The 26,319-nt window shown below is 35.6% G+C and overlaps 1 protein-coding gene across 4 annotated transcripts in view; it reads left to right on the top strand.

Moving 5' to 3' along the window:
- WDR7 (WD repeat domain 7) overlaps nucleotides 1–26,319 on the top strand; it is a 363,545-nt gene that overhangs the window by 101,570 nt on the left and 235,656 nt on the right. For 3 of the 4 annotated variants that reach the window (XM_059140622.1, XM_059140626.1, XM_059140625.1), the window contains exons 15-17: nucleotides 6,601–7,370; nucleotides 8,626–8,714; nucleotides 23,879–23,977. In XM_059140622.1, the coding sequence (XP_058996605.1) occupies nucleotides 6,601–7,370; nucleotides 8,626–8,714; nucleotides 23,879–23,977 (958 nt within the window). The remainder of the gene's footprint in view (nucleotides 1–6,600; nucleotides 7,371–8,625; nucleotides 8,715–23,878; nucleotides 23,978–26,319) is intronic. The other variant, XM_059140623.1, reaches the window with a different exon arrangement.

The following is a 26,319-nucleotide window of genomic DNA, read 5'->3' as shown; positions in this document are numbered from 1 at the left end:
TCTTACTAGCTCTTTAAAGTACATTGTGTGTCTTTTGCGTTTATGATTTGAGTTTTACTAGCAAACTTGAGACCATTTTATTTAAATATATTTTATGATTTAGCTTTGCTTGCTGCCCTTTGTCAAGTAAGTTTTGAAATTAATTGCCTTAAGTATAAAGGCTTCATTTTTTTCTAAGTATCTTGTATATAATGGACACTCCACAAGTATTTGTTGAATTAAGCTTCTGCCATGATAATGTGAAAGGGAATTTGCAAACACGCATTTCAGATGTTCTTAGTAAAGGTAATAGAACAAGCATACTACTTTAATAGGAATGTTAAAGAATTTCCAGAATTAGGTAACCTGTACATGAAACTGTTAAGACTATAAGATGACTCCAATGTGTTAGTTTGTTCTAGATATATATATATATATCTTGTGACTGAGCTAAAAAATCCTTGGAGTTTGGTAGATGTTTCGGCTCATTTTTCTTTAATCTTAGTGTGACATATTAGAATATCAAACGGGCCTGTGATCACCTCTGCCATCTCATGCATTCAGCTTAAGTGCTGCCCTCACAACTTTGCTGGATATCTGTATTTTGTTGTAATAAGCCTTTAAGTCAGTAGAATCCATTGACAGATGTTACAGGTCATATGTAGGACTTGGGGATGAATCATTTTCTCCTTTCTTTCAGTCTCACTCTGTTCTCATCTTCCTTCATTATTGCTGTCTTTCACCCTCTTTTCTGACTGTAGCATGCTCGTAGGTCCAGTTTCTCCATGGTGACACAATCAGCAGCACCCAGAGGTTGTGATAAAAGGAGTCACACACAATCACATCCAGATATCATGGCAAGGAGTCACACACAATCACATCCAGATATCATGGCACCAGACACAAGATAACCTTTCAGTTGTCCAAGCACATGGGCTGTCTGCTGGCGCACCTCCCGGAAAGAGACAGAACCAGAGCTGATCTCGGGGTGCTGAAAGGGGCACAGATGTGGTTGACATCAGAGGGGAGAGCTTAAAAGCTGACCTTGTGTCCTCACTCTTGCCTTCTTTTTTCTTCAAACCCCTCTTGCTGCCTCAGTAATTTCCTTACCAAACATGTTTGATTTTATATTCTTTGGTAGTAGTGATCTCCCTTTCTCCTAATAGAATTTTGTAGCTCTTTACTAGAAAGACAATATTTACTAAGAGTGGTGGGCTCTTGATTTTACCTGATGCTGTTTTTAACCTATTTTCTAAACATAGTGACATGGCTGTCTACCCAAAGTAGATATTAAGATGATGTTTTATCTTTTTCTGTGACTTGATGAGCCCTAATGCCAAGAATAATGCCTAGGCCATAGCAGCAACTTCGTATGTGGTAGCTATCAATATCAATTTTCATATCAATAATATATTAGATATAATGTATTATAAACAGCTTTATGATTCAAATTAATGTCAGTAGGTACAAAGCGTTAAGCATAGCGTTTGACATTACATATTCAGCGTTTGGAAAAACAAATATGCAGCGCAGTGGTGTTAAAAATAAAAGGGTGGGGTGTCTGGGTGGCTCAGTGGGTTAAAGCCTCTGCCTTCGACTCAGGTCATGATCCCAGGGTCCTGGGATCGAGCCCCGCATCATGCTCTCTGCTTGGCAGGGAGCCTGCTTCCTCCTCTCTCTCTGCCTGCCTCTCAGCCTACTTGTAATCTCTGCCTGTCAAATAAATAAATAAAATCTTAAAAAAAAAAGAATAAAAAAAATAAAAGGGTAATGTATACATTCTTCATCCTATCCCAACTTCTGCATTCTCAGTCCTGGTGCACACTTTCATCTTCCCTCATCTGGATAGCTTCTGTCCTCCCAAATCATATTCGTGACTCTGATCTTTTCAGCCAACACTGCTGGTAGATAAACATCTATAAAATTAAATTTGGTTATGTTATTCCACTCTTTTAAAGCCTTTAGATGGTAGTTGTCAAGCTGTATGATATCCTGAAGTTGTCTGGGGTTCTCGTTAGGCAGGTTCTGATCCCTTTAGGTCTATGCATACTGATTCAGGCCTGATATCAGGCCCAGGAACCTGTATTTTAACAAATAGCCTCAATGATTCTCAGAGAAGCACTGCTTTAGTGATTCCCAAGTTTGCAAGATAAAGTTCAAAAGCCTTAGTCGGAACCTCTGTGTTCTCAGTGAACCAACCCTTACATTCCTGCCCCTTGTCATCTGTGGCTTCATCAGCATCTGGCCTGTCGCATCTCCAGCCTTTATCCTTTTTCACATTTTGCTCTCTGTCTGCCCTTTCATAGTTACCCCTTCAGAGAGGCTCACCCAGGGTAGAGTTGGTGCTTTCTCTGCCGTGTCCCTTATTGTATCTTGCAATCCTCCTTTCTTCAAAGCACCATTCTTACTACATGGTCATGGTGTCTTTTCATGCCATTATGTATCTGTGAGGTTTGAGTTCCATTACTAGAAAATCATCTCGTTAGTCTTTGTATCTCCAGTGTCTTGCACAAACACAGGCGAATGTGTAACAAATGAATTAAATATGGGAATGAAATTCAGAAAGTCTTGACTTTTTTAAAAATCATATTTTGTAGGGGCACCTGGGTGGCTCAGTGGGTTAAGCCACTGCCTTCGGCTCAGGTCATGATCTCAGGGTCCTGGGATCGAGTCCCGCATCGGGCTCTCTGCTCAGCGGGGAGCCTGCTTCCCTCTCTCTCTCTTTGCCTGCCTCTCTGTCTACTTGTGATCTCTGTCTGTCAAATAAACAAATAAAATCTTAAAAAAAAAATCATATTTTGTAGAATATTAATTTACATTACCTACATTCTTTAGGTTCTTAAGCTGGGATTTAGAAATTATTTCCTACCTTCCTTTAAACATGATTCAGTTCAGAACAGTGATTTAAGCAAAGGAGGCAGAATTAGTAATAATTATGGCAATAATTTTTGGAAGAGCAGCTACTTGAGACTTTTTTTTACATTTTTCTTTAATTGAGATATAATTGTCATACAACATTACATTAGTTTCAGGTTTACAACATGATGATTTGTATTTGTATGTATTGTGAAATGATCACCACAGGAGGTCTAGTTAACAGGAAATGCTTCTCCAAGGATGGGTAAAGTATGACTTGAGGGGTTGTGCGAAGAATGAGAAAGCAGCATCTTCCTGGTATAAGCAAAGGCCCAAACATGTGACACTGCATGGTTCTGGAAGATATAAGTGTTTTAGGGACACCTGGGTGGCTCAGTTGGTTAGGCATCTGCCTTCTGCTCAGGTCATGATCCTGGGGTCCTGGGCTCGAGCGCGACATCAGGCTCCCAGCTCCTCTTTGTGCCCATCCTCCTCCTCTTTGTGCTCACTCTCTCCCAAATAAATAAAAATAGAAAATTAAAAAAAAATACAAGTGATTTCATTGGGCTGTAGTAGAAGATATGGGGGTTGTGATGAAATTGGAGGCAGCAATATACTTTGCCTTGCAAAGAAGTCTTTACTTTGGAAATATTGTATCCTTGGATTCTAAAATGCCATTGAAATCCTTTCAGCTGGGCGCCTGGGTGGCTCAGTGGGTTAAGCCGCTGCCTTCGGCTCAGGTCATGATCTCAGAGTCCCACATCGGGCTCTCTGCTCAGCAGGGAGCCTGCTTCCTCCTCTCTCTCTCTGCCTGCCTCTCTACCTACTTGTAATCTCTCTCTGTCAAATAAATAAATAAATCTTTAAAAAAAAAAAAAAAGAAATCCTTTCAGCTAGGAAGAAACGTGATCGTGATCGAATGGGAGGATGATTGAGGCAGCAGGGAGGGACCAGCTAAGGAGATTTATTACAATTTTATGATTGAAGAGTTGATTAGCAATTTAAAATAATTTTGAATTTTTTTAATAATGTCTTTTGTTCATTCTGTCATGTACTCTGATAAGCTTACACAAGATGAGTAAAACATAGTTCCCACAGAGTACAGGAAAATGTAAATATGAAAAATACCCAACTATGTCAACATAGCCAAGGTGTATACGTTTGTGACATACAGTAGATAGAAAATTTTATGGGCGCTGGATCATTATGGACTAACTTTCCTTTGGAGAATTAGGGTCTTGATGGAATAGAAGGGATTAGAATAGAACAAAAAAGAATATTTTGGGCAAAGGAATAAATAAAAGGATTAATGGGTGGGAGACCCTGGTTACGGTATGAGAGCCGGTTTGTTAAAGCGGGAAAAATACTTGCTATCAGACCATAATGGGCCTTGAATGTTGTGCTGAACGATTTTGTATTTTATCCTGAAGCTTTATTTTCTGATTTTGAGAATAATATATCATGGCTGTATACCATTTAAGAAATGTAGGGAAATATAAAGAAAAAAGAAACTAGTCTGTAATTCCATTACAAAATGTAATGACCAGTATTTTCACGTATTTCTTCCCAGTGTTTCTCACCATGCTCAGATATATACTTAAGCATTCAATAAATGAAATCAGAACTATACTCTGTGTGTGTGTGCGTGTGTGTGATTTTGATCTCACTTAAAATTGGAACAGGCAGGGTGCCTGGGTGGCTCAGTCTGTTAAGTGTCTGCCTTTGCCCAGGTCATGATCCCAGAGTCCTGGGATCAAGCCAGCAGGGAGTCTGCTTCTCCCTCTCCCTCTGCTCCTCCCCCCTCTCATTCTGTCTCTCTTTCCTTCTCTCTCTCTCTTTCACAAATAAAATCTTTTTTAAAAAATTGGAACAGGAAATTTTGCCATGTGGTTAAATGTGTCCAGAAAGCATGATTTGTAGTGATTGCAGTATTTATTCTATTATATGGCTACACTTAAATTATTTATCTGTTTCCTTATTGTTAGACTCTTTAGGCTTCAATTTAAAATAATGGCTACCATTTCACTGCACATCTTTGCACATCTTTGTACATAAATCCATGTCTGTATTTCTGACTATTCAGGATAGGGTTCTAGAAATAAATGCACCGGATCAAACTGTTCAAAGGTCTCACAATGTATTTTGCTACATTGCTCTTCTAAAAGGCTGCTTTTTAAATTCATGCCTGCAGTGTGTGGGTTTGACTTCCATTGTATTCCTGGATAAGTAGTTTTTAGTGTTTACTGTGCGCTAATTTTATAAATGGTATCTTGTAGTTATTTTAACAGGTATTTCCTTGACAACTAGTATGAGCTGGTTTTCTCCTATGTTTATTGACTCTTTGTTTCTTTTACTGCAAATTGTCCTTGATCTTTATGGTATTCTCCCTCTTATTTGGGCATTAGTATTTTTCTCACTGATTTTAAGACATATTTATATAGATTACAATTCAGAAATAATTCTGGCCCATTTTCCTATTTCTTATTTGCCTTTTAATATTTTTACTGTAGTGAATTTTATAGTAGTGAATCTTTAAGTATGTTTGGAAAGCCCTTTCTCATCTTGAGATCAGAGATATTCACCTGCATTTTGATTTAGTTTTTAATCTGTATTTTCCATTTCTCTTTATAACCCATGATAATGGCAGCTTTTTGGTGGAAGAGTGATGTGACTGTATTTGTGCTTCAGAAAGAAGTCTTGTGGCTCTGTGAAGTTACGTTGGACTAAGGAGAGACTAGGGGCAGTGAACCCCACTGAGACAAGGAAATAAGGGTCCAGATATGGTGACAGTGATGGGGGGGACAGAATGGAAGAGGAAGGATTCTCCACGGACAGCCTGGCAGACACAGCAGGTTCAGTGGCAGCGTGGACATGGGGACACATTGACTATGAGGTGCTATGGGACATCTAGATACAAGCAGTTGTTAAGTAGAGGATTGAAACTCCAGGAGGCCGGCCTGGCGGTGATGGAAATTAGGGAGCCACAGGCGTCCGTCCCGACATAGGAGGAAGGACAAGTTTTCAGGGCAGCTGACGGCTGAGAAGGGTGGTCAGAATTAGAAGGCTCACCAGGAAGGGAAGCTGGGAGAGGTGGCTTTTAATTTTTTTCTTTATGCTTTTCTCTCACTCCCCCAGCAAAAATAACGATGTCAGATACTGCAAAGAGCTCAAGGAAAAGCAGGACTGAGAGTTTCCTTGGATTAGCCTCCTAACTTTCTCTACATTTGGCTAAAAGGGACAGTAGAGGAGGAGAGAGATCTGTAGAAGAGGGGGCACAGTCAAAGGATAACACTCTTTGTGAGAATCTAAGTAGATCTGTGCAAGTTCCGAACTGAGGGAAAAGAATCTGTGAATAGGCAGAGAGTGAAGGGAACGTGGAAAGAGGAGGGATTTGATGGTACAGCAACGGACGAGTCGCTGTGATAAATGGATTTTTCTTTCAGGCGGACCAGTAGTTCATTCTCAGAGAATTTGCATAGAGGTTACTGATATTTTAGTCTCTTCTATGAGTGAAAGGACTCTGCTTCAATAACAATTTTTTTTGTTTGTTTTTAAATAATTGACCCTTTTATAATTGTTTCAGCATAAAATCCTCATAAATTCACATTTTTTATATTCTGCTGATTGGTGCAGTTCGTGCGTTGCTCTTAATGGTAGAGGCACCGAATATGCATTCAAGTTCTTCTGTTTATTCCTCATCCGTGAATGTATGCAATTAAACACTTTATAGTTATGACCATTTAAAAAAAATTTTTTTTTTTGCAGGGAAATTTGCCTAAATATTCTCATAACTCCCTGATGGTTCAAGCAATAAAGACGAACCTAACAGACCCGGACATACATGTGCTTTTCTTTGATGTGGAAGCGTTGATTATTCAACTCCTGACTGAAGAAGCCTCTAGGCCGAATACTGCGCTTATTTCCCCAGAGAATTTGCAAAAAGCATCTGGCAGTTCAGACAAAGGGGGCTCTTTTCTAACTGGAAAACGCGCAGCAGTTCTCTTCCAACAAGTGAAAGAAACCATCAAAGAGAACATAAAGGAACATCTCCTTGATGATGAAGAGGAGGACGAGGAGCTGATGAGGCAGAGAAGAGAGGAGAGCGATCCAGAGTATCGGTCCAGCAAATCTAAGCCACTGACACTATTAGAGTATAATTTAACAATGGACACTGCAAAACTGTTCATGTCGTGTCTTCATGCCTGGGGTTTAAATGAAGTTCTGGATGAAGTTTGCCTTGATCGCCTTGGAATGCTGAAACCGCATTGCACAGTATCTTTTGGTCTCCTATCCAGAGGAGGTCACATGTCCCTGATGCTTCCTGGTTATAATCAGTCTGCTCGGAAACTGTCACATGGGAAAGCAGAAGTAGGAAGGAAGCTGCCTGCAACTGAGAGCGTTGGAAAGGGAACTTACGGAGTGTCCCGAGCCGTCACTACACAGCATCTCCTGTCTATCATATCTTTGGCAAATACGTTAATGAGTATGACTAATGCAACTTTTATTGGTGATCATATGAAGAAGGGTCCTACCAGGTGTGACCATGATAGTTTGATTTTATTCTCACATTTCAGGGAAAAAAAAACAGAATGAAACCTCTTTTATTTTTCTGTTTAGTATTTTTTTTTTTTTTTTTTTGGTTCTGCCTACCTTAGCATTTTTGTGTCATCTCAGTGTTTCCCCTTGAAATTTTAAAACACAACATGCATGATTTAAAGCATGTTTAATCTTTATTCAAACATACTACATAGCTATTTAAACTGAGTAGCTCAGTTCAGGTTAAGTAAGTGAGTTAGGGACTAGCTCTTAGAGTATAATCTTAGAATTGTATCCACTTAAAGTTTGCATTGACATTTAATTCAAAGTGTTATATTTGGTTGAAGTGCTTCTTTATGACTTATATGTAATGAATGATAGGTGTCTAGTAATTAGCTTCAGAATTTTGTGAGAATTTTGTCAGAATTCTTCAGTTGGGAGAGAGAAAACTTTTTTTAATTGTAAGAGAGTATTATTTTAATATTTCATGAATATTGAACCTGATTTGTTATTATCTATTTTCTAGAAGTCATGAAGGCAACTTTTTAAACTGTGGTTTTATTATCCTTTATTGAGAGTTGATCATATTGAGAAATTTAAAAAAAATCAAATACTTAAGTAGTACTTACCTAGTGTCTGGTTCTGATGCTCTTAACCCTATAAGGCAGGCACTGTTATCCTTTTACTACAGATAAGAAAACTGAGACACAGGTTAAGTGATGTGTCTAAGGTCACACAGGTAGTTGCGTGGTGTTAAAAGAATTCACAGAAGACATACTGCCTCGGAAGTTCAAGATTTCTAATGCCGTATTACTTTTTTCAGATTTTAGAGATGAATTCTTTTAGACTCACTGTATTGTTCCATGAACTCATTTGGACCAATCATACAGGGAACGCTGAAATCTCAGCATGCTGATACTGAAGAATGAAGGACTAATTACGATATTTATTTGTCAGTGGTAGCACATTAAACTGTTCAGAAATATTTCTTAAATTAGTATAAAGCATAAATTATAGATATGAAATTTTTGCTTGCTATTTGCTAATCATTCAATTGATTAAAGTTTGAAAAGGAAAATGTTAATAGGTAAAAACAAAAAAACCCCGTCTTTTTGGAATGGTAAATTGAACATGTTCTCTGTATGTTTCTTTTGCAATTCATTGAGGACTAGAAAGTTTAATATTTAAATGGTTCTGGAAATATGAAAGTATGAATGTATATATACATATATTTTCTTTTTTTTTTTTTTTAAGGCCACCTCGACCAAGCACCCCAGACCTTTCTAAGGCAAGGGGTTCCCCTCCAACTTCCAGTAATGTTGTACAAGGACAGATTAAACAAGGTAAAATTAAATCTTATTAAGTAATTGACCTGACATTTCAGCTGTAGAAACTGAGGAGGCATAACTAATGTATAATCATAACATTTTATTTGTCTCATATTGTTAAAAGAGAGAAAAGTTGTTATATTCCAGATGTAAATATGGATAATTAAGATGTCAGTTAAAAATAAATCAGATTTATTTAGAAACTGATAAATGAGCATATTTCACATAATTTTGTTGTACTGTCTTTGACCTAATTTTTATGAATTAGGGGCATCTTAACTTGACAGCACTAGTGTGTTAATCATGTGTATCTTGAGTTTAAAAGTTTTACCTGTTTTGTTAACTACATTTATAAATGTTTTAAATTCATGTTTTCATACTGTATCTATTGTTATTTGCCAGTAGTTCATGCTTTGTAATCCACAAGTGGAAAAACTTTCTTTTTATGTCATTATGTGTCTTAATTTTTTTTTAAAGATTTTATTTATTCATTTGAGAGAGAGAGCATGAGAGGGGAGAAGGTTAGAGGGAGAAGCAGACTCCCCATGGAGTTGGGAGCCTGATGCGGAACTTGATCCCAGGACTCCAGGACCATGACCTGAGCCAAAGGCAGTTGCCCAACCAACTGAGCCACCCAGGCACCCCTGTCTTAATTTTTGTCTGTAGCTTTGTTTTTCATTAGTAGATAGAAGAGAAAATTGAGTTTTGCTTCCATTATTATCTTTTATGTCCATTAGAAGAGTGGCAAATGAGGCAACCAGAGTTGGGGGTGGGGGGTGACTTCTGCTTAGAGAGCTTTCCTTCAGGCCTAGAGTGAATTCTGACTCTCTCAGAATGTGATAAAAGTGAAGAAGAAGCGAGCAAGAGATGAGATGATGAAGGTTCTGCCTGTGAATGGTGACTTCAGGGTCTTCTTTTTCCCATAGTTTCTGTTTTAAAGATTTTTAAAAAAAATTTTTTTCCCATCCCTAGGACAAGTACTTTTCTCTTTCTTAGCTTATTATTTGGTATTTACTTTAATATCTTTAAATAGATGCCTGATTTTCAGTTTTAGGCACTGCTGGCTTCTCATTCTGGGAGATGAACTCCCACCTTCTCTGCTCCTACTCCCAGTGTCTGTTCCAACCCCTCATGCTCACCTCCTTTATTACCCTTCCTCTGATGAAAGATACAAACTCGTGTAAAATAATTTCATGTTACAGAAAAGTCTTGGTTGGATAAATTTTTGTACTTGTGTATGTGTGAAATACATATACAGAAAGGTATGCAAAACGTAAGTATGTAGCTGAGTGACTTTTACATGCTAAACTCCCTTGTAACTACATCCGTGGACAAGAGCTTGAACACTGCCATCATGCCCGAGGTTTCTGAGATGTTCACTCCCTGTCATTAGTGCCCTCTTCCAAAAGTTAGCTACTGTCTTGGCTTCTGGGAAATCACTTTCTTTGCTTTAGAGTTATACCACCCAAGTTTAAAGCCCTAAAACTGTAGTTTAGTTTTGCTGTTCTTTGAGTTTTATATGAATTCCGTCAGTCATGGAGTGTATATTCTTTTGTTTTTGGTTTCTTTTATGAGATTTTTCGACGATACTGCGTTTGAGATTTGCTTATTTCATTGTTTATTTTTATTGTTCTGTAATAGTCTGCAAAATGAGTGGACCAGAGTTTCGTCATCCATTTTCCTATCAATAGACATTTGAATTATTTTCATTGTTTTTCATAAATCTGCAAACAATCTTGCATTTGAATCTTAATGTACCTTATCAGTATCAGTACTTCTGTTGTGTATATAACTGAAAGTGGAATTTCTACATATGTTTAGCTTTAGCAGATAATACTATGTTTTTCTAAGTGAGTGACTAATACATATCCATCAAAATGGCTAAAGTGAAAAAGATGGAAAATACTGGGTTGGCTAGGATATGGAGCAACAAGAAGTCTCATAGACCATTGATGAGCTAATGCTCAGCAGTGAATGTAGCTACCCTGAATATATTCCATATCTTTCACTTGAGCCATTTTGGTGTATGTGCAGTAGTCTCTCAAGTGTTTAATTTACATCCCCCAATACCCATCTGGGTTGAATACTTTTTAGGTATGTTTATTGCTCATTTCTACATATGTTCTTTTGTGAAGTGCCTGTTCAACTCATGTGTGTCTAGATTTTTTTTTTTAATGACTTGTAAGTGTTGATCTGTCACTGTCCCTGATTTGAGCCCTTTGTTCTATGTATTGCAAATATTTACTTGCCTTTCGCTCTTATCTTTGAAATTCAGCATCTCTCAATTTCAGTGGAATCTAATATATCTATTTTTTCACTTAACGATTAATATTTTTGTGTCCTATTTAAGAAGTTACCTTGATACCTCTACCCTGATAATCATGAAGATACCCTTCTGTTTTATAAGCTTTATTGTTTTATCCTTTTTATTTAGATCTACAATCTGCCTACAATTCAATTTTGGGTATAATGGGAAGCAGGGGTCCTGATTTGTTCCTCACTGCTTTGCAATGCCATCCTTTTCATAAATAAAACATTTTTCTATATGATCTGTTTCTGGGGCTGTTTGAGCCCATTGACTTGCTTGTGTATTCTTGTTCCTTAATTACTGTAGCTTTATAGTAGGACTTGGTATTCAACAGATAGAGTCTTCCCATCTTATTCTTTTTTTTTTTTTTTTAAGATTTTATTTATTTATTTGACAGAGAGAGAGAGATCACAAGTAGGCAGGGAGGCAGGCAGAGAGAGGAGGAAGCAGGCTTTCCGTGGAGCAGAGAGCCTGATGTGGGGCTCGATCCCAGGACCCTGGGATCATGACCTGAGCTGAAGGCAGAGGCTTTAACCCAGTGAGCCACCCAGGCACCCCTTCCCATCTTACTCTTAAAGAATGTCATGGCTATTCTTGTTTCTTTGAATATCTCAATTGTCATTTTAGAGCTAGTTTCTCATTTGTTATAAAGACCTATTGTGATTTCAACTGCAGTTTTATTGAATTTGTAGATGAGTTTGAGGAGAATTAGTATCTTTGTGGGTTCATTCATTCAGTATATTCCTGTATTTATTTAGATCTCATTTAGCTATTGTAACTCTTTTATAGTTTGATGTGTAGAGGTCTTATATACTATTTATTTAGATTTTTTCCTAGGTAAGGATTTTTAAAATATTCTTATAACTGGTATTGAATATTTTATTTTCTGTGCCTCTGGTACAGAAATGCAGATAATTTTTATATGTTGACCTTGTATCAAGCAGGCATGCTCTTCATCCATTATTTGTAATACTTTATTTGTAGATTACTTTGACTATATGGACAGTCATATGGGATACTTTTTCTATTCCCAATGTTTTCCCTTTAAGCTTTCATAATTATTATATCTCTTGTATGCTTTTTTATAGGTAATTTATAAGAAATTAACTTTCCATTATTCCTTTGCTAAGTGTTTATCATCAGTATATTATCATGCTTTTTCTGTATCTATTGAGATGATTATATAATTTTTCCTTTTATTCTGTTTTGATGTATTATTATCTTATATATTGTTGAATTTGGCTTAATATTTTTTGTTTAGGAAAAAGTTTTCTCTTCTTTCTCTTCCTATTCCTTTTTTTTTTTTTTTTTTTTTTTTTTTTTAATAAGTAGCCTCCATGCCTACCATGGAGCCCAATACAGGGCTTGAACTCACAACATTGAGATCAAGACCTAAGCTGAGATCAAGAGTTACACACTTAACCAACTGAACCAGCCAAATGCCCCAATTTTCCTTTCTTCTAATGCTCTTATGAAGTGTTACATTATGCAGGTTTCAAAAAATGGATTAAGGAATCTTTCCTTTTTTTCTGTTTTCAGGTAGAATTTGTGTAAGATTGACATTCTTTCTTCCATGTATGTGCAGTAGAATTTGCTGGATTTAGATCTAGAGTTTTCTTTGTGGAAAGTTTTAAAATTCTAGGTTTAATTTCTTTCATTCTCATGTGACACTAAAGATTTTCTGTTTCTTCTTATGTCAGTTTCATTAAGTAGTACATATTTAGCGATTTTTCTAGTTCTTTTAAATTTGTTGTCCTTTGAAAAGGTACTCTTTCAAATTTTTTAATATATGTGATGATACCATCATTTTTGTTCCTGATGTTTTTAATCATTTGTATCTTCCCTCTTTTTTCTTGATCAGTCTCATCAGGCACTTATCAATCTTATTAGTCATTTTAATGAATCCTCTGTGCCTTTGTTTTTCCTTTCTAAGTGCATATTTTTTCCTGTCTCACTGAAATCTGCTCTTCTCCTGGTTTTTTTGTAGTTTAATATGCGGTTTATTTTTAACTTCCTAGGGTGGATGGTAACTTACCAATTTTTAGCCCTTCTTCCTTCAGAGTAAATAATGTTATCTGTGAATAAAGACAGTTTTGCTTCTTTTCAGTCAGTTTGAATTTTATTTTTCTTACCTTATATCACAGGTAAGGAGTTAGAGAATGCTGTTAAATTGAAAAGTTAGAGCAGTCATGCTTGCCTCATTTCCAATACATGGGATAAAGCATCCAATCTTTATTAAGCATGATATTAGGGGACCCTGGGTGGCTCAGTGGGTTGAAGCCTCTGCCTTTGGCTCAGGTCAATGATCCAGCGTCCTGGGATCAAGCCCCGCATTGGGCTCTCTGCTCAGCAGGAGCCTGCTTCCCTTCCTCTCTCTCTGCCTGCCTCTCTGCCTACTTGTGATCTCTGTCAAATAAATAAATAAAATCTTTTTTTTTTTTTAAAGCATGATATTAGTTGCAGGTTTTTCTTAAATGAACAGAATGTTAAGTCAGGTACCCTCTATTCCTCGTTCACTGAGATTTAAAAATTATGAATGGATGTTAGATTTTTTCAGATGATTTTTCTGTAGTTGTTGAAATTAGCAAATGATTTTTCTCCTTTATTTTCTTAAGACAAAGTACATGAACTTTTGAACTTCAAAACAATCTTGAGGGTAACTGGGTGGCTTAGTTGGTTAAGAAACTGCCTTCAACTCAGGTCATGATCCTGGAGTCCTAGGATCAAGTCCCGCATCAGGCTCTCTGTTCGGCAGGGATTGTGCTTCTCCCTCTGATCCTGCCCCTTCTCATGAGTGCTCGCTCTCTCTCTCTCTCTCTCTCAAATAAATAAAATCTTTAAAAAAATTTAAAAAAAAAACCTTGAGATCTTATGTTAGACAACACTTGGTCATGATGAATTCTTCTTACAGATTGCTGGTATAATTTGCTAAAATTTCTTAAGAGTTTATGTTATGTTTATTAGAGATTTTGGTCTACAGTTTTCATTTCTGATAATATTCTTTGTTCAGTGTTGGTAATAGGATAATGCTGGTCTCGTAGGAATTAGGATGTTATCCCCCCCACGACACCCCCCCTTTTCTTTGTATTTTCTGGAAGGGTTTGTTTAGGATTGATTTTATTCCTTACTCATTTTATCTAAATTCACTATTGAAAGTATGTGGGCCGGGAGTTTTCTTAATGGGAAAGGTATTAAGTACAGATTTTTATTTTTAAAGATTTTATTTATGTATTTGACAGACAGAGATCACAAGTCGGCAAAGAGGCAGAGAGAAAGAGGGAAGCTGGCTTCCTGCTGAGCAGAGAGCCCGATGCCCGGCTTGATCCCAGGACCCTGAGATCATGACCTGAGCTGAAGGCAGAGGCTTTAATCCACTGAGCCACCCAGGCGCCCCTTAACTACAGATTTAAATGCTTTAATAGATACAGGATTATTTAGATGTTTTATCATTATTATTACATCTTTGGTGAACTTTGCTATTTTCTGTCAAAGTTATTGGGGAGAAAAGCTTAATATTCTCTTATTTTTCTTTTAATATCATATCTGTAGAAATTGAAATGGTACCCTCCTCTCATTTTTGTTATATATATTTTATGTTTTTTTTTTCTTTTCTCCTGAGTAGTCTGGCAGTGGTTGTGGCTTTCATTATTCTTTCTTGAATTCCTATTAGTTTTTGCTTCATGTATTATACAACTCTCTTATTAGGTACATAAACTTTTTCTTACTGATTTTTTTTTTTTTTACTTTTGTCATTATGAAATGACCTCTTTATCTTTGATAGTATCTTTTGCTTTGAAAATCTACTTTGTTTAAAATAATATAGCCAGTTCAGCATTTTTGGTTACTGTTATTGCATAGAATGTATTTTCTTGTCCTTCTACTTTTTCCCCATTTGGGGTCTTTACATTTAAATTGTGTTTCTTATAGACAATATGGCCTACTTTTTGCTATAGTGTTTAAGCCATTTACATTTAATGTGGTTGTTGATATAGTTAGTTTGAATCTGTCATTCTGCTATTTTTTTCTCCTGTCTCATTTGTTCTTTGCTCCTTCTTTTCCTTTTTCTACTGTTTTCTTTTATGATTTCACTTTATCTCTTTTATTGATTTACAAGCTAATTGTTTATTTTGTTATTTTAATGGTTATTTTAGAGTTTCTAGTCTACAGAGATCTTTAATTTATAGAGTACCTTCAAGTGATATTATACCATTAACATTTAATATTAAAACTAAAATGTTATACTTGCATTTTTTAAATTTCCTGAACTTTAGTCTATCTTTGTTTTGTATTTTACATTTATGTATTTTATAAACTCTTCAAATCAGTATTATTTAATAGTTAATTGTATTTTAAAGAGATTTAAATAAGAAAAGGAATACATTTAGCTATGTAATTACCATTTTTGGTGTTTTTCATTCCTTTGTGTAGATCCAGATTTTTGTCTGGTGTAATTTTTTTTTTTCTGCCTGAAGTAAACATTTCTTGTAGTGAAGGTCTGCTATTCTTTCAGCTTCACATCTGAAAACATCTTTATTTGCTTTTGATTTTGAAAGATATATTTTGTCTGGTATAGAATTCTAGGTGGACCATTTGTATCTTTCAGTACTTAACAGAATATTCTATTATCTTCTTACTTGCTTTGTTTTTTTTTTTTTTTTTTTTTTAGAGATTTATTTATTCATGAGAGAGAGAGAGAGAGAGTGTGCATGTGTGACCACGTGTGAGTATGGAGAGGGAGAGGGATAACAGACTCCATGCTCAGTGTGGAGCCTGAAGCAGGGGTTGATCCCAGGACCCCAAGATCACAACCTGAGCTGAAATCAAGAGTCAGATGCTCAACTGAGTGAGCCACCCAGGTGCCCCCTCATTTGCTTTGTTTTTAACAAGAAATCTGATGTCATCTGTATTTTCCTATTTAACATTAAAACATTTTTTTTTTTTTACTTTATTACTCTTGCTGTTTTATTTTTTATTTTTATTTTTATTTTTATTTTTTTTTATTTATTTGACAGAGAGAAATCACAAGTAGATGGAGAGGCAGGCAGAGAGAGAGAGAGAGGGAATCAGGCTCCCTGCTGAGCAGAGAGCCCGATGCGGGACTCGATCCCAGGACCCTGAGATCACGACCCGAGCCGAAGGCAGCGGCTTAACCCACTGAGCCACCCAGGCGCCCACTCTTGCTGTTTTAAAGATTTTCTCTTTGTTATTGATTTTGAGCCATTTGCTTATGAAGTGCCTTGGTGTAATTTTCTTTATGTTTCTTGAGGTTGAGTTTATTGAGCTTATTATTTTTTATAGTTTTCATTAATTTAAAACATTTTTCAACCAATATTTCTCCAAATATTCTTTCTATTCTCTCCTCTCTTCTCTCTTTAGTGGACTCAAATTATATGTACATTAGGTCTCTTGAAATTGTTTCATAGATCACTGATGCTTTATATTTGGATTTTTTTCCCCCTGTGTTTTCATTATTTAGTTTCTGTTCCAATGTCTTCAAGTTCATTCATTTATTCTTGGCAATATCCATCCTGGTATTAAAAGACGAACCAGTGTATTTTTCACCTCAGACATTATGATTTACATGTCCATAATTTTGATTTGTATCTTTTTTAATATCTTCATTATTTCTATGTAACTTTTTTCAGTATATTAGCTATAGTTATAATGACTGTTTATACCCTTATTTGATAATTTTGACATCTCTGTCAGTTTGGGGTTCATTTTTAATGGACCCCCCCCATTATGGACTGTGCTCTCCTGCTTCCTTGCATGCTTGGTAATCATTGTTAAATGGCAGACACTTGGATTTTACCTAGTTGGGTACTGAAGATTTTTATATTGTTATAAATCTTTTTTTTTCTTTTGTAACTTATATTCTGGATACAGTTAAGTTGCTTGGAAACAGTTTGATCTTTTTCTGGTCTTGTTTTTGATTTGTTTGGTGGGTTTAGAGTCATGCTCTAAGGCTAATTTCCCATTACTGAGGCAAGAGCTTCCTGAGTATTCTATCTAGTACCCCATAAATTATTAATTTTCCAGTCTGGCTGGTGGAAGCAACATGGTCTTTGGCATTATAGTTTCTTCACACACATGAACTGATCAGTGCTCTGACTATTCCAGGGGGATGTCTGAAGAACTTGATCTCTGAAGCTTTCTTCTCTCTGTGCAGTGGATTCTAGCTGCTCTGGCTTCCTGAGACTCTCAGCTCTGTCTGTTCAACTCAGGGAAACTGAGAGGCTCTTCCTCAAACTTCTTCCCATATCTTGGTCGAGAAACTCCCACAAAGCAATAAGCTGGGGCAATCATAGTGCTTGCTGTTTGTCTCCCAACTTCTGACTCTCAGTTGATCATCACTTGATGTCCAGGGGCTTGAAACCATTGTTTTATGTGTTTGGTTGGGGGAGTTGTTTTAGATGGGATTATAAATCTGTTTCATGTTACTCCATCTTGGCCAGAAGTGACAGTTCCTCTCCCATTACTTTTAAAATGTTCTAAATATACTATTACTTCATAAAGTAAAAATCCTTTATGTTGTATATAGTTTCAGTATTTTTAGAGCCATTACTTAAGAGAGAAATGGAAACAGGCTCACAAGGGTAAGAGACTTGTTTAAAATATGGTTAGTTATAGTGGTATGATTAGGATACAAGAGCACCTTTTAACTCTAAGTCTGTGCTTGTATTTATGTCCTAAATCCATTAAAAATATCTTCCAGCTTACACTGTACAAATCAGTGGCAGGGCATAATCTCCTCTATTTAGTTAGTTCAGAGCTTCATTGATGATGAGTTCCTGTTTAGGGGTGCCTGGGTGACTCAGTTGTTAGGCATCTGCCTTCGGCTCTGGTCATGGTCCCAGAGGCCTGGGATTGAGCCCATTTTGGGCTTCCTGCTCAGAGGGGACCCTACTTCTCCCTCTCCAGCTACCCCACTGCTTGTGTTTCCTCTCTTGCTGTCAAATAAATAAACAAAACCTTTAAAAAAAAAAAATCAGTTCCTGTTAGAGATGGTATTTGTTTTCCTCATCATTACCATTGTTATTATCATTCTTTGTAGTTGATGTTTCTTCTTGGATTACATTTTCTCCCTCTGTAATCCTAGCAGATACAAGCTGTCCAGTTTAATCTCTGACATTGTTGTGATGCATTTTGTACTCCATCACCATTACGGCATTGAACTTACTCACCTGGTCAGATCTGAGGATGTTACTTTGATTTGAATACTTTAATGCTGCTCCTCTCATAAAGCATCATGTTTTGAGAGCAGTGAAGAGGGGGAGAGGGACACTAAGAATTGAGGCTTTTTCCAAAGCATTTATTTAAGGCAGTAGAGTTAGGAATTTCCATTTGAAACAATACAGATGCTTATCTTTTAAAGCGAATAAAGATTAGCAATCTGTAGTGAGAATTACATTATAAAATACTTTAGGATGGCATGATGAAACTCACTTTCTATTTGAATATTGAAAATATAGAGTGATTATCTCTTTAATAAATATTTATTAAGCCCTTTTTTCCTCCAACTCTATTTGGTCGTTAGAAAAATTAGTCTGATGTATACTCTCTTGAGTAGTTTATATACATCTATCTAGTAAATAACTCAATGGACATAAACAACTAGCTAGTGTAAGAAACGGTAAGAGAATGGACAAAGCTCTGAGTTCTCTGACTACAGTAGAGCAGTGAGGGTATTACATTTTTGTCTTTCTGTTCTAACTTAGCTCGGTTTGCTTTCAGACATTTTCCTCTTTCCTTATGTTTTCTTTTCCTGACTGCCACTACATTGCACATTGACTCACAATCCATTCCTCAAGCTGAATGCAAACATGAATATGCTCTTTTTCGATAAACTGTCACTTACATGTTGGCTAATACTTGTTCAACTGCAAAATAATCTATATGGAGTAAAGACTTTAGTTGCGGATTGGACCTTTTGTAGACGTTTGGGTCTAAGAATAAGGATGATATAGATAGTTCAGCTAACATAATTTCTAATAAACATTATCAGGGTATTTCATTGGAAAATAATTTCTTCACGAGAGCTTTATTTTGTCTAACAGTGGGCTTGTTCATTCAGTCTTTGCCAATCATTAACATTTACTGACAGTCATGTCAGTACTTTTTGATAAAGTCAGTTTTTATTTATTAGACACTTGATTGTGTACTTTACAAAACATCTCACTTGAGAAAGGGATCAGACTAAATTGTTGTTCATAGTTATACAGCCCTAAATGCCCAATAGCTTTAGGCTTATCTACATCCTGATACACTGTACTTCTCTTGGTCAGTTAAGTAATGTTATGGCCTAAGTCTTTGGTGTGTGTCTCTAGTGCCTATCTTGACTGTGACCCTCTGTCTACATTAGTAGTTACATCGTTACTCAGTGGCATGTGTGGAAGCAAGTCTAAGCAATTTAAATATGTAAGGTTATGTTACAGTATCTGCTATTTTATTTTTCAGAAATGGGTTTAATTTAGGTTGTCTAAACTTAGAAGTAGGAGGTAGTCATTGTTAAATCATTTCAGGCATCATTTATACAAATTAATCAATAGTTTTTCACCATCCTTTTCTAGGTTCTATAGCAAGAAGTATGGAGTACATATATCAGGTCAATGGATGGACCTCAAGACTCGTTAAAATTTTGTGTTTGAACTTATATGCCTTTTATTTTAAAAAATTGGTTTATGACTTTGGTCTTTGGAAGCTCAAAGGGCAGGCATTTGTTCTCTTTGTTCTTTTTTATTCACTGATTTAGTACAAGTTCTTGGGAACAGTAGCTGAAGCATAGAAGGCACTCAGTAAATATTTGGATAAGTGAATCTATAGATACCTTTTCTTTATGCTTCTAGTGTTGATAAGTCAGTAACTCGGGGCTGGGTCTTTAAGGCTGACAAAACAAATCTCTGCCTTCAAGGAGCTTATGTCTAGTGGAGGAGATCCAGAGGAAAGTGCAGTTGGTGGTAACATTTTCATTAGTTATTTGCTTTTCCTACCAGACTCTGAGTAACTGCAAGCAGCATCTTTGTCTAATCTTTATGACTTTTTATATGCTTCGCCCAACATCTGGCACATAGTAGGTGCTTATTGTTAATTAAATGAAATAGAAAATTTGAATAGCCTCCATATGTCTAATTCAAGTTGTTATTTATATTATCCCTTTATAATTCAGTGTAATAAACTCTTCCCCCCCATGGTGCCTGGTCTTAGTTCATTTTTTTTTTTTAGATGTTAGTAATGAAGGAGGCCTTTTACAGAAGCAGGACTTTTAAAAAGTTTTTTAATTTTTATTTTTTGGACTCTGACTAGAGTTAAAGGCCAAGGTAAAATTGCCATTACATCTGAACTTATTCCAGTTCTGGTATAATCCATTGGCGATCTGGAGGTTAAATAGAGTTTTACTGTATTTTTCAAACATTATTAGCACTTTTGTATTTTGCCTTGATGTATGTCTGTCAGAATACTATCTTGGGCTGTTAATTCATTCTGGTTTATGGTAGGTCCTTATCTGTTCTACTTCCTGGAACCTTGTACTTTCCTATTGCCGTTAGACTTTTTGTGCTCTTCTGTCATAGCATTTTAAGGATATACTTTTTCCTTAGACTGTTTGATTAATGATTTATCTGAGTGCTTCATGTTGACTTAAAAGATGATGAGAATGCTCATCTCCCATAGACATAAAGGGCAGATGTTGCTCTAAGATCTCTACATTGAATGGCAGACCTAGTGTGGAATGCCTTCTTCTCTGTTCTCCCCTCTCAAAGCTTTGTGATTATCCTGTAACACTTTAGATAAAGTGATTCATTATTAAATAATTTTATTTGTGTTAAACTTTGAAAAACTTCTTTACCCATTGCATTTGGTTTTATAGAAAACTTTCTAGATTTTTTTAATTCTCTTCTGAAAAATGTATTGAAAGGGCTATTTGTTTTCATGTACCAGGAAGCTAATGAGTTTTAGACCAATAACTTGCTACCTGAAGTATGTTCACTTTCTATCCTTTGTATATTTAGCATGTCACAATGGCAGTAGGGAACAGTGGAGTTCAGAGTCAGATTTCAAATGAAGACTGAAATAGATCTATTCAGAAACTGAAAAACCAGGAATGTTGTAACATCAAGTTCTATGTAGATGCTATTTAATGGAAAGCGTGTATGTGTGGGTATGTATGTTGTCACATAGTTCGTTTATCTTTGCCTATGATAGTAAGTAATTGAAGAGGCTCTTAGCTGCAAAATTTAAAGAACTTTTGTAGGTAAAATAATAGAACTCTAGCCACCCCTGTCATCTCTTGAAGCTATGCTGAGACTTTTGCCCTTAGGCTTGACTAACCTTTAGTAAGAGAAGTCAATTGATGATTGACATCGCAGCTTTTTTGTTTTAAGAAACCAAATGCTTCTTATGCTTCCTGCTATGAATTGTCAATATTCAGTGCTACATATGACTTCCTTCAGATTCATTATTGTCATTAAGCCTTGAGCTTTTTGTTTTGGGAGTGGTAATCTTTAAATTTCTTTTGCTGACTTCTTTATATGTGGACAGTTTTAAAAGCTCAAGCAGAGTTAATTTGAATTTCTCAATTAGTTATAAAAGTAGTTCCAGATTCTGCAGTCTCAGCTGTGAGGTAGTCTGAATGAAGTATTTTTTGGTGGTGATGCCAAGATTTTTAAAGCATAGTAAATCTGATTCCTTGATCTGTCTAATAGTATTCTTGATTTTTGTGTGTGTGTGCTCACAGAATTTATTAAAGGAAAATGTAAATTCTTTTTCCTTATTCCTGTCATTCAAGCAGTAGTCCAAAAAAGAGTCTGTTTATTTACTTCATTAAAAATAAACTTACATATATTGAACATTATTCTGTTAAGAGCTATTGTACTTATTCTAGTAGTTTTCTCAGTAGCATTTCTAGTTTCCTTTATGCTTGTGACTTACAGAAGATGGAGTTTAATCCCACTACTTACTTGACAAGATTAGGGTAATGATCACTCAGTACTGAACTTTTATTCATTTGTATTAAATTTCCTCAACTCTCACTCTACTATCCTCTCACTTAAGAGTAAAATCAGGTATCACAGCCTTTTCAGGGATGATAATAATAATTTCTTTTTTTTTTAAGTGAAATTATGGAAAATTCCCAGTTGTTGGAAGCCACCAGAGGAACTTTGTGAACAATTTTGGTGGCATGAAAGTTAAAACCTGAAAATTTACTCTCTGCCATCCAGGCTCGGCAACTTTTTTGCATGAGGAAGTGAATATTTGATAGGCCATAGTAACTGAATTTGTAATTAGAAATGATTTATAAAATGAAAAAATTATTTAATAGAACATAAAAATATTTAAGATTTCTTCACAAGATTATAGTAGAATTCTTATATCTTAGGAAATGTGCAGTTAAGAATAGCTCTGTTTCTTTCATAAACATAACATAAAATTATTATCATTTCGTAAGGGACAGAAACAGGTCTGTGTATAATAAAAACAATTATAATTTCCCAGATGAGACTTTCATATGTGCAGAATGTGCTTCTTAGGGTATATAGAATTGGATTTAAAAAAAATTTTTTTTTTTACTGTTCATGTACTTTCAGTTCTACTGGTTACTACCTCACACGTGCCTGATTGACATTATGATGCATTCGTGTGGAAATTATGAAAAGTTGTTTTCATGCAGCTGTCCTGCAGTTACAAAGGAACTTCACTGCATGAAAAACAAACATATCATTCAGGGGACAATGCTTAATCTGTTCAGGAGCCCAAACCTATTGCTGTTCAATGACAGAAGAAAGGAAAGGGATTAATTTGAAGATACTTGTGCATGACATATGGTAATTTCTCCATAGGAAGGAAGTGTCAAATGGTGACCTCTAAATCTTACCATTGACCTCCAGTTGTAGAATGTGTGTGCCATACGGTCTTTTTGCCTTTTCATATGATAATTGAAGCTGAAACATTTTCCTGGGTAATATGACTTTTTGGGGGGTGGGATGGGGTTGCTGCATGTATTTGATGAAGATTAGAACATTCATAGTAATTACTTTGAGAATACAAACATGGGTATCATAAAAATATTTTTTAAACTAAAAATGAAGCTATGTTAGGATTCATACAAAAGTTGTTTAGTATATACTTTATAAGTTGGCAGATTTTAAATTGTATTTTTATCAAAGGAGTGTGGAAAATTGAAATGATTTCAGTGGATGTTGGTTTGAGATATTAAAAAATAATTTACATATAAGGTTAGGAAATAAATCATTAGAAAAATGTAATTGGGGGGCGCCTGGGTGGCTCAGTGGGTTAAAGCCTCTGCCTTCAGCTCAGGTCATGATCCCAGGGTCCTGGGATCGAGCCCCACATCGGGCTCTCTGCTCTGCAGGGAGCCTGCTTCCTCCTCTTTCTCTCTCTGCCTGCCTCTCTGCCTACTTGTGATCTCTGTCGAATAAATAAATAAAATCTTAAAAAAAAATGTAATTGGCAGTATGATGACCAACTTAAAAGTTTTTAGTATGTGGTACATTTTAAAAATTGAATTACATTCTTGCTAATTCTTAATATGTCTGTCATTTTTTACTTATAGCCTTACTTGTTTTAGAACTGTTTTTGTATCAATTGGTACATCAATAAATTAGAATATTAAGTAGATTTTGATTTTAAGAGGAATTTGAACTACACTGTGATTGCTGTTCGGTAAAATATATCCTTTCCCTGCCGTAATCCTCAACGATCATGCCCTTCTGATGAAAACATCATTTTTCAGTTCTCCATTTACTTACTATATTTTGCCAACTTTGTTTTTCATTCTTCACTAATATTGAGCTTTTTTTCAGAAGCCGCTGTACCTCAATTCTCTCCTCTTTATTTCTTCTGTTTTCTCTGCAAGTTCCTGCTCCTGTCATTTCCGCTCGGTCTGATGCTGACCACTCTGGCTCTGACCCTGCTTCTACTCCTGCTTTACATACCTGTTTCTTAGTAAATGAAGGTATTCTCTCTCAACTTCCTAACAACTCCCTCTCAGTCTGTGCTTTATTCTGATATGACATGTTCTTTTTATCCAGTTTACACATTTATCTGCTTTGTTATATATGAGATCCTAAATTTTCCATTTTTTTTTTACTTTATTTGCTAATGTCAGTGATAAGGGCCAGCTAGGAAAATGTAATGCTGTTCGTGGCAGGTGTACACTGTGTTTCTCGTAACCTCCAATGCCATTAAAGAAGGGCAAAGATGCTAATCTTTGATGTGAAGTAGGTATTAAAAAGTGGATTGGTTTTCATAATGATGTTTGCTATGTGATCTCTGGTGTTAGAACTAATGAATCTGTTTTGCATGTTTCATTACTCTGAGGTTAGAGGGAGAGTGAGGGGTCTGTTTACATTATCATTAGAGAAGCCTTCAGAATGTTGATCAGCACCTATGATGATAAACAGAGGAATTCGCCTGTTTATCCTCCTTACTATTTCTGTTTCTGGATGAGGCAAAAATCCAAGGTGTAGTTAGGCTATCATATTATCCCGATGGAGTTAACGCTAGGTGAAAGTGTTTTTGGAACTCTGAAAATGTGAATGGAATCCACAAACCTTTTTTCCCCAAGAGCCACCATAGGGTTATTTATACTGCCTGGAAGCCTAACGGAACTTGTGAGCTCTGAGTTCTATCCACTGTCTTCATTATGGGCTCTGTCTTCACCAGATGTATAATATAAAAGGAAATTTTATAAAATCTCAAGTGTAATCCAGATTGATTCTGACTCTTCACTAGAAAGCAGTATTAACAATCCATTCAAATGGAAAGAATGGCGTAGTATCTGAAAAGTATAGAGTCCATGTTTGATGTACCACTCATTTGGAGAGAAAACATGGGAGCACAAAAGTATAACTCATTTTTTGTTTGGCTTCCCTATCATAGACATGTGCTAAGGTTAGTGTGCCAGGACTGGATTTTACCAAAAATAATTCAGGTCAAATTTGTTAAGCTATTGTGAAAGAGTAATTTGTTAGTTCAAAAAAAAAAAAAGCTTTTGACTTTGGACCGTGGTGAGAATCACTGTCCTATTAAAATTCAGCTCATAAATAATACTTCACATGTTTATGAGACATGTAATTTATATTTACATATATGTGTGTGTGTATAAGTGTGTGTATATATATATATATGTATATGTATATACTCTCTCTATATATGTATATATACCCTCTATTGAAAATAAATTGGAATCTAAAATGTGTGTGCTCATCATCTTAATCATTTAATTATATATTCTCAGTTGATGAGAATTTTCTTACTGGAAGGATAAATCTTTAGATAGGTGGCTTATCTGTTACTCACTTATTCTCTCTCTTCTCTCTGTCTATCTCTCTTCTTTAAGCAATCCTAGTAATTATTTTGAATTTTATGATAGGATTCTTTTTGTTTTAGATTATTTCCAAAACAATGATTTGTTAAAATTCTGTGATCGCTTATATATGGTAGTAATTGCTTTTTTGCATTCATTTTTGATTACTTGTCTTTAAGTGTTATCCCCTGTGGATAATGGTAATTATTGTGGATTAATAGTAGCTTCATACATGATTTGGGAAGACTGAGGCATTTATTTTGTATATATTTTTCAGACCCCTTTGGTTGAAATGCTTATTTGAGCATGTCTGGATACTGTTACTTTTAGATATTGCAGTGGCTTCCAGTATTTATTTTCTTTAAATAATCAAGTTCCATATTACGGATTAGAATTTTGGGAAAAAAAAACTTTTATTCCTGTAGATTAAAGTTAGTGATAGTTAAGATGTTGTCAATTTTGGATTATCTGGTTTTTATTTTATGAAATGTCTGAATTCATTTTTCCTCTCAAAATTGATGTTCTGTTACTTACTCAGTTATGATTGTGATTAAATATCTGATTCATTTAGTAGGAAAAGAGATCAATAAGTATTAATTAAAGGCCCTGTGATAGACAAGGGAAGACATCTCTGTTGACTGACAAAGGTGGTCATACACAGATGGCCAGGCCTTAGCAGACATGAACTTACTTTGGATATCTATGTGAATGCACTTTTAACTGAAAGTAGTTTCAAGTCTACAACTCTAGTACATTTTTATTTCTATTTTTTCTCAATTCTGATGGTGTTTTATTTTAGAGGGGCTGTTTAGAAATATGTTTTCCTTGTAGAATTTGTATGTACTTTATGTGGAAATTTATTTTTGTGTAAGACTTTGAGATTTCTTGTAAGTACCAATTACAAGATTTAGAGATAAACTGCATTTGATATAATTTGTAAAAAATATCTAATAAATTATAATCATTTCTAATGTAATTTAGCACATTTG

Source organism: Mustela lutreola, chromosome 11 (genome assembly GCF_030435805.1).
Source record: "Mustela lutreola isolate mMusLut2 chromosome 11, mMusLut2.pri, whole genome shotgun sequence".
In the NCBI taxonomy this organism is placed as follows: domain Eukaryota; kingdom Metazoa; phylum Chordata; class Mammalia; order Carnivora; family Mustelidae; genus Mustela; species Mustela lutreola.
Note: the sequence above shows the minus strand (reverse complement) of the source record. Positions and strands in the feature narration are given on the sequence as shown.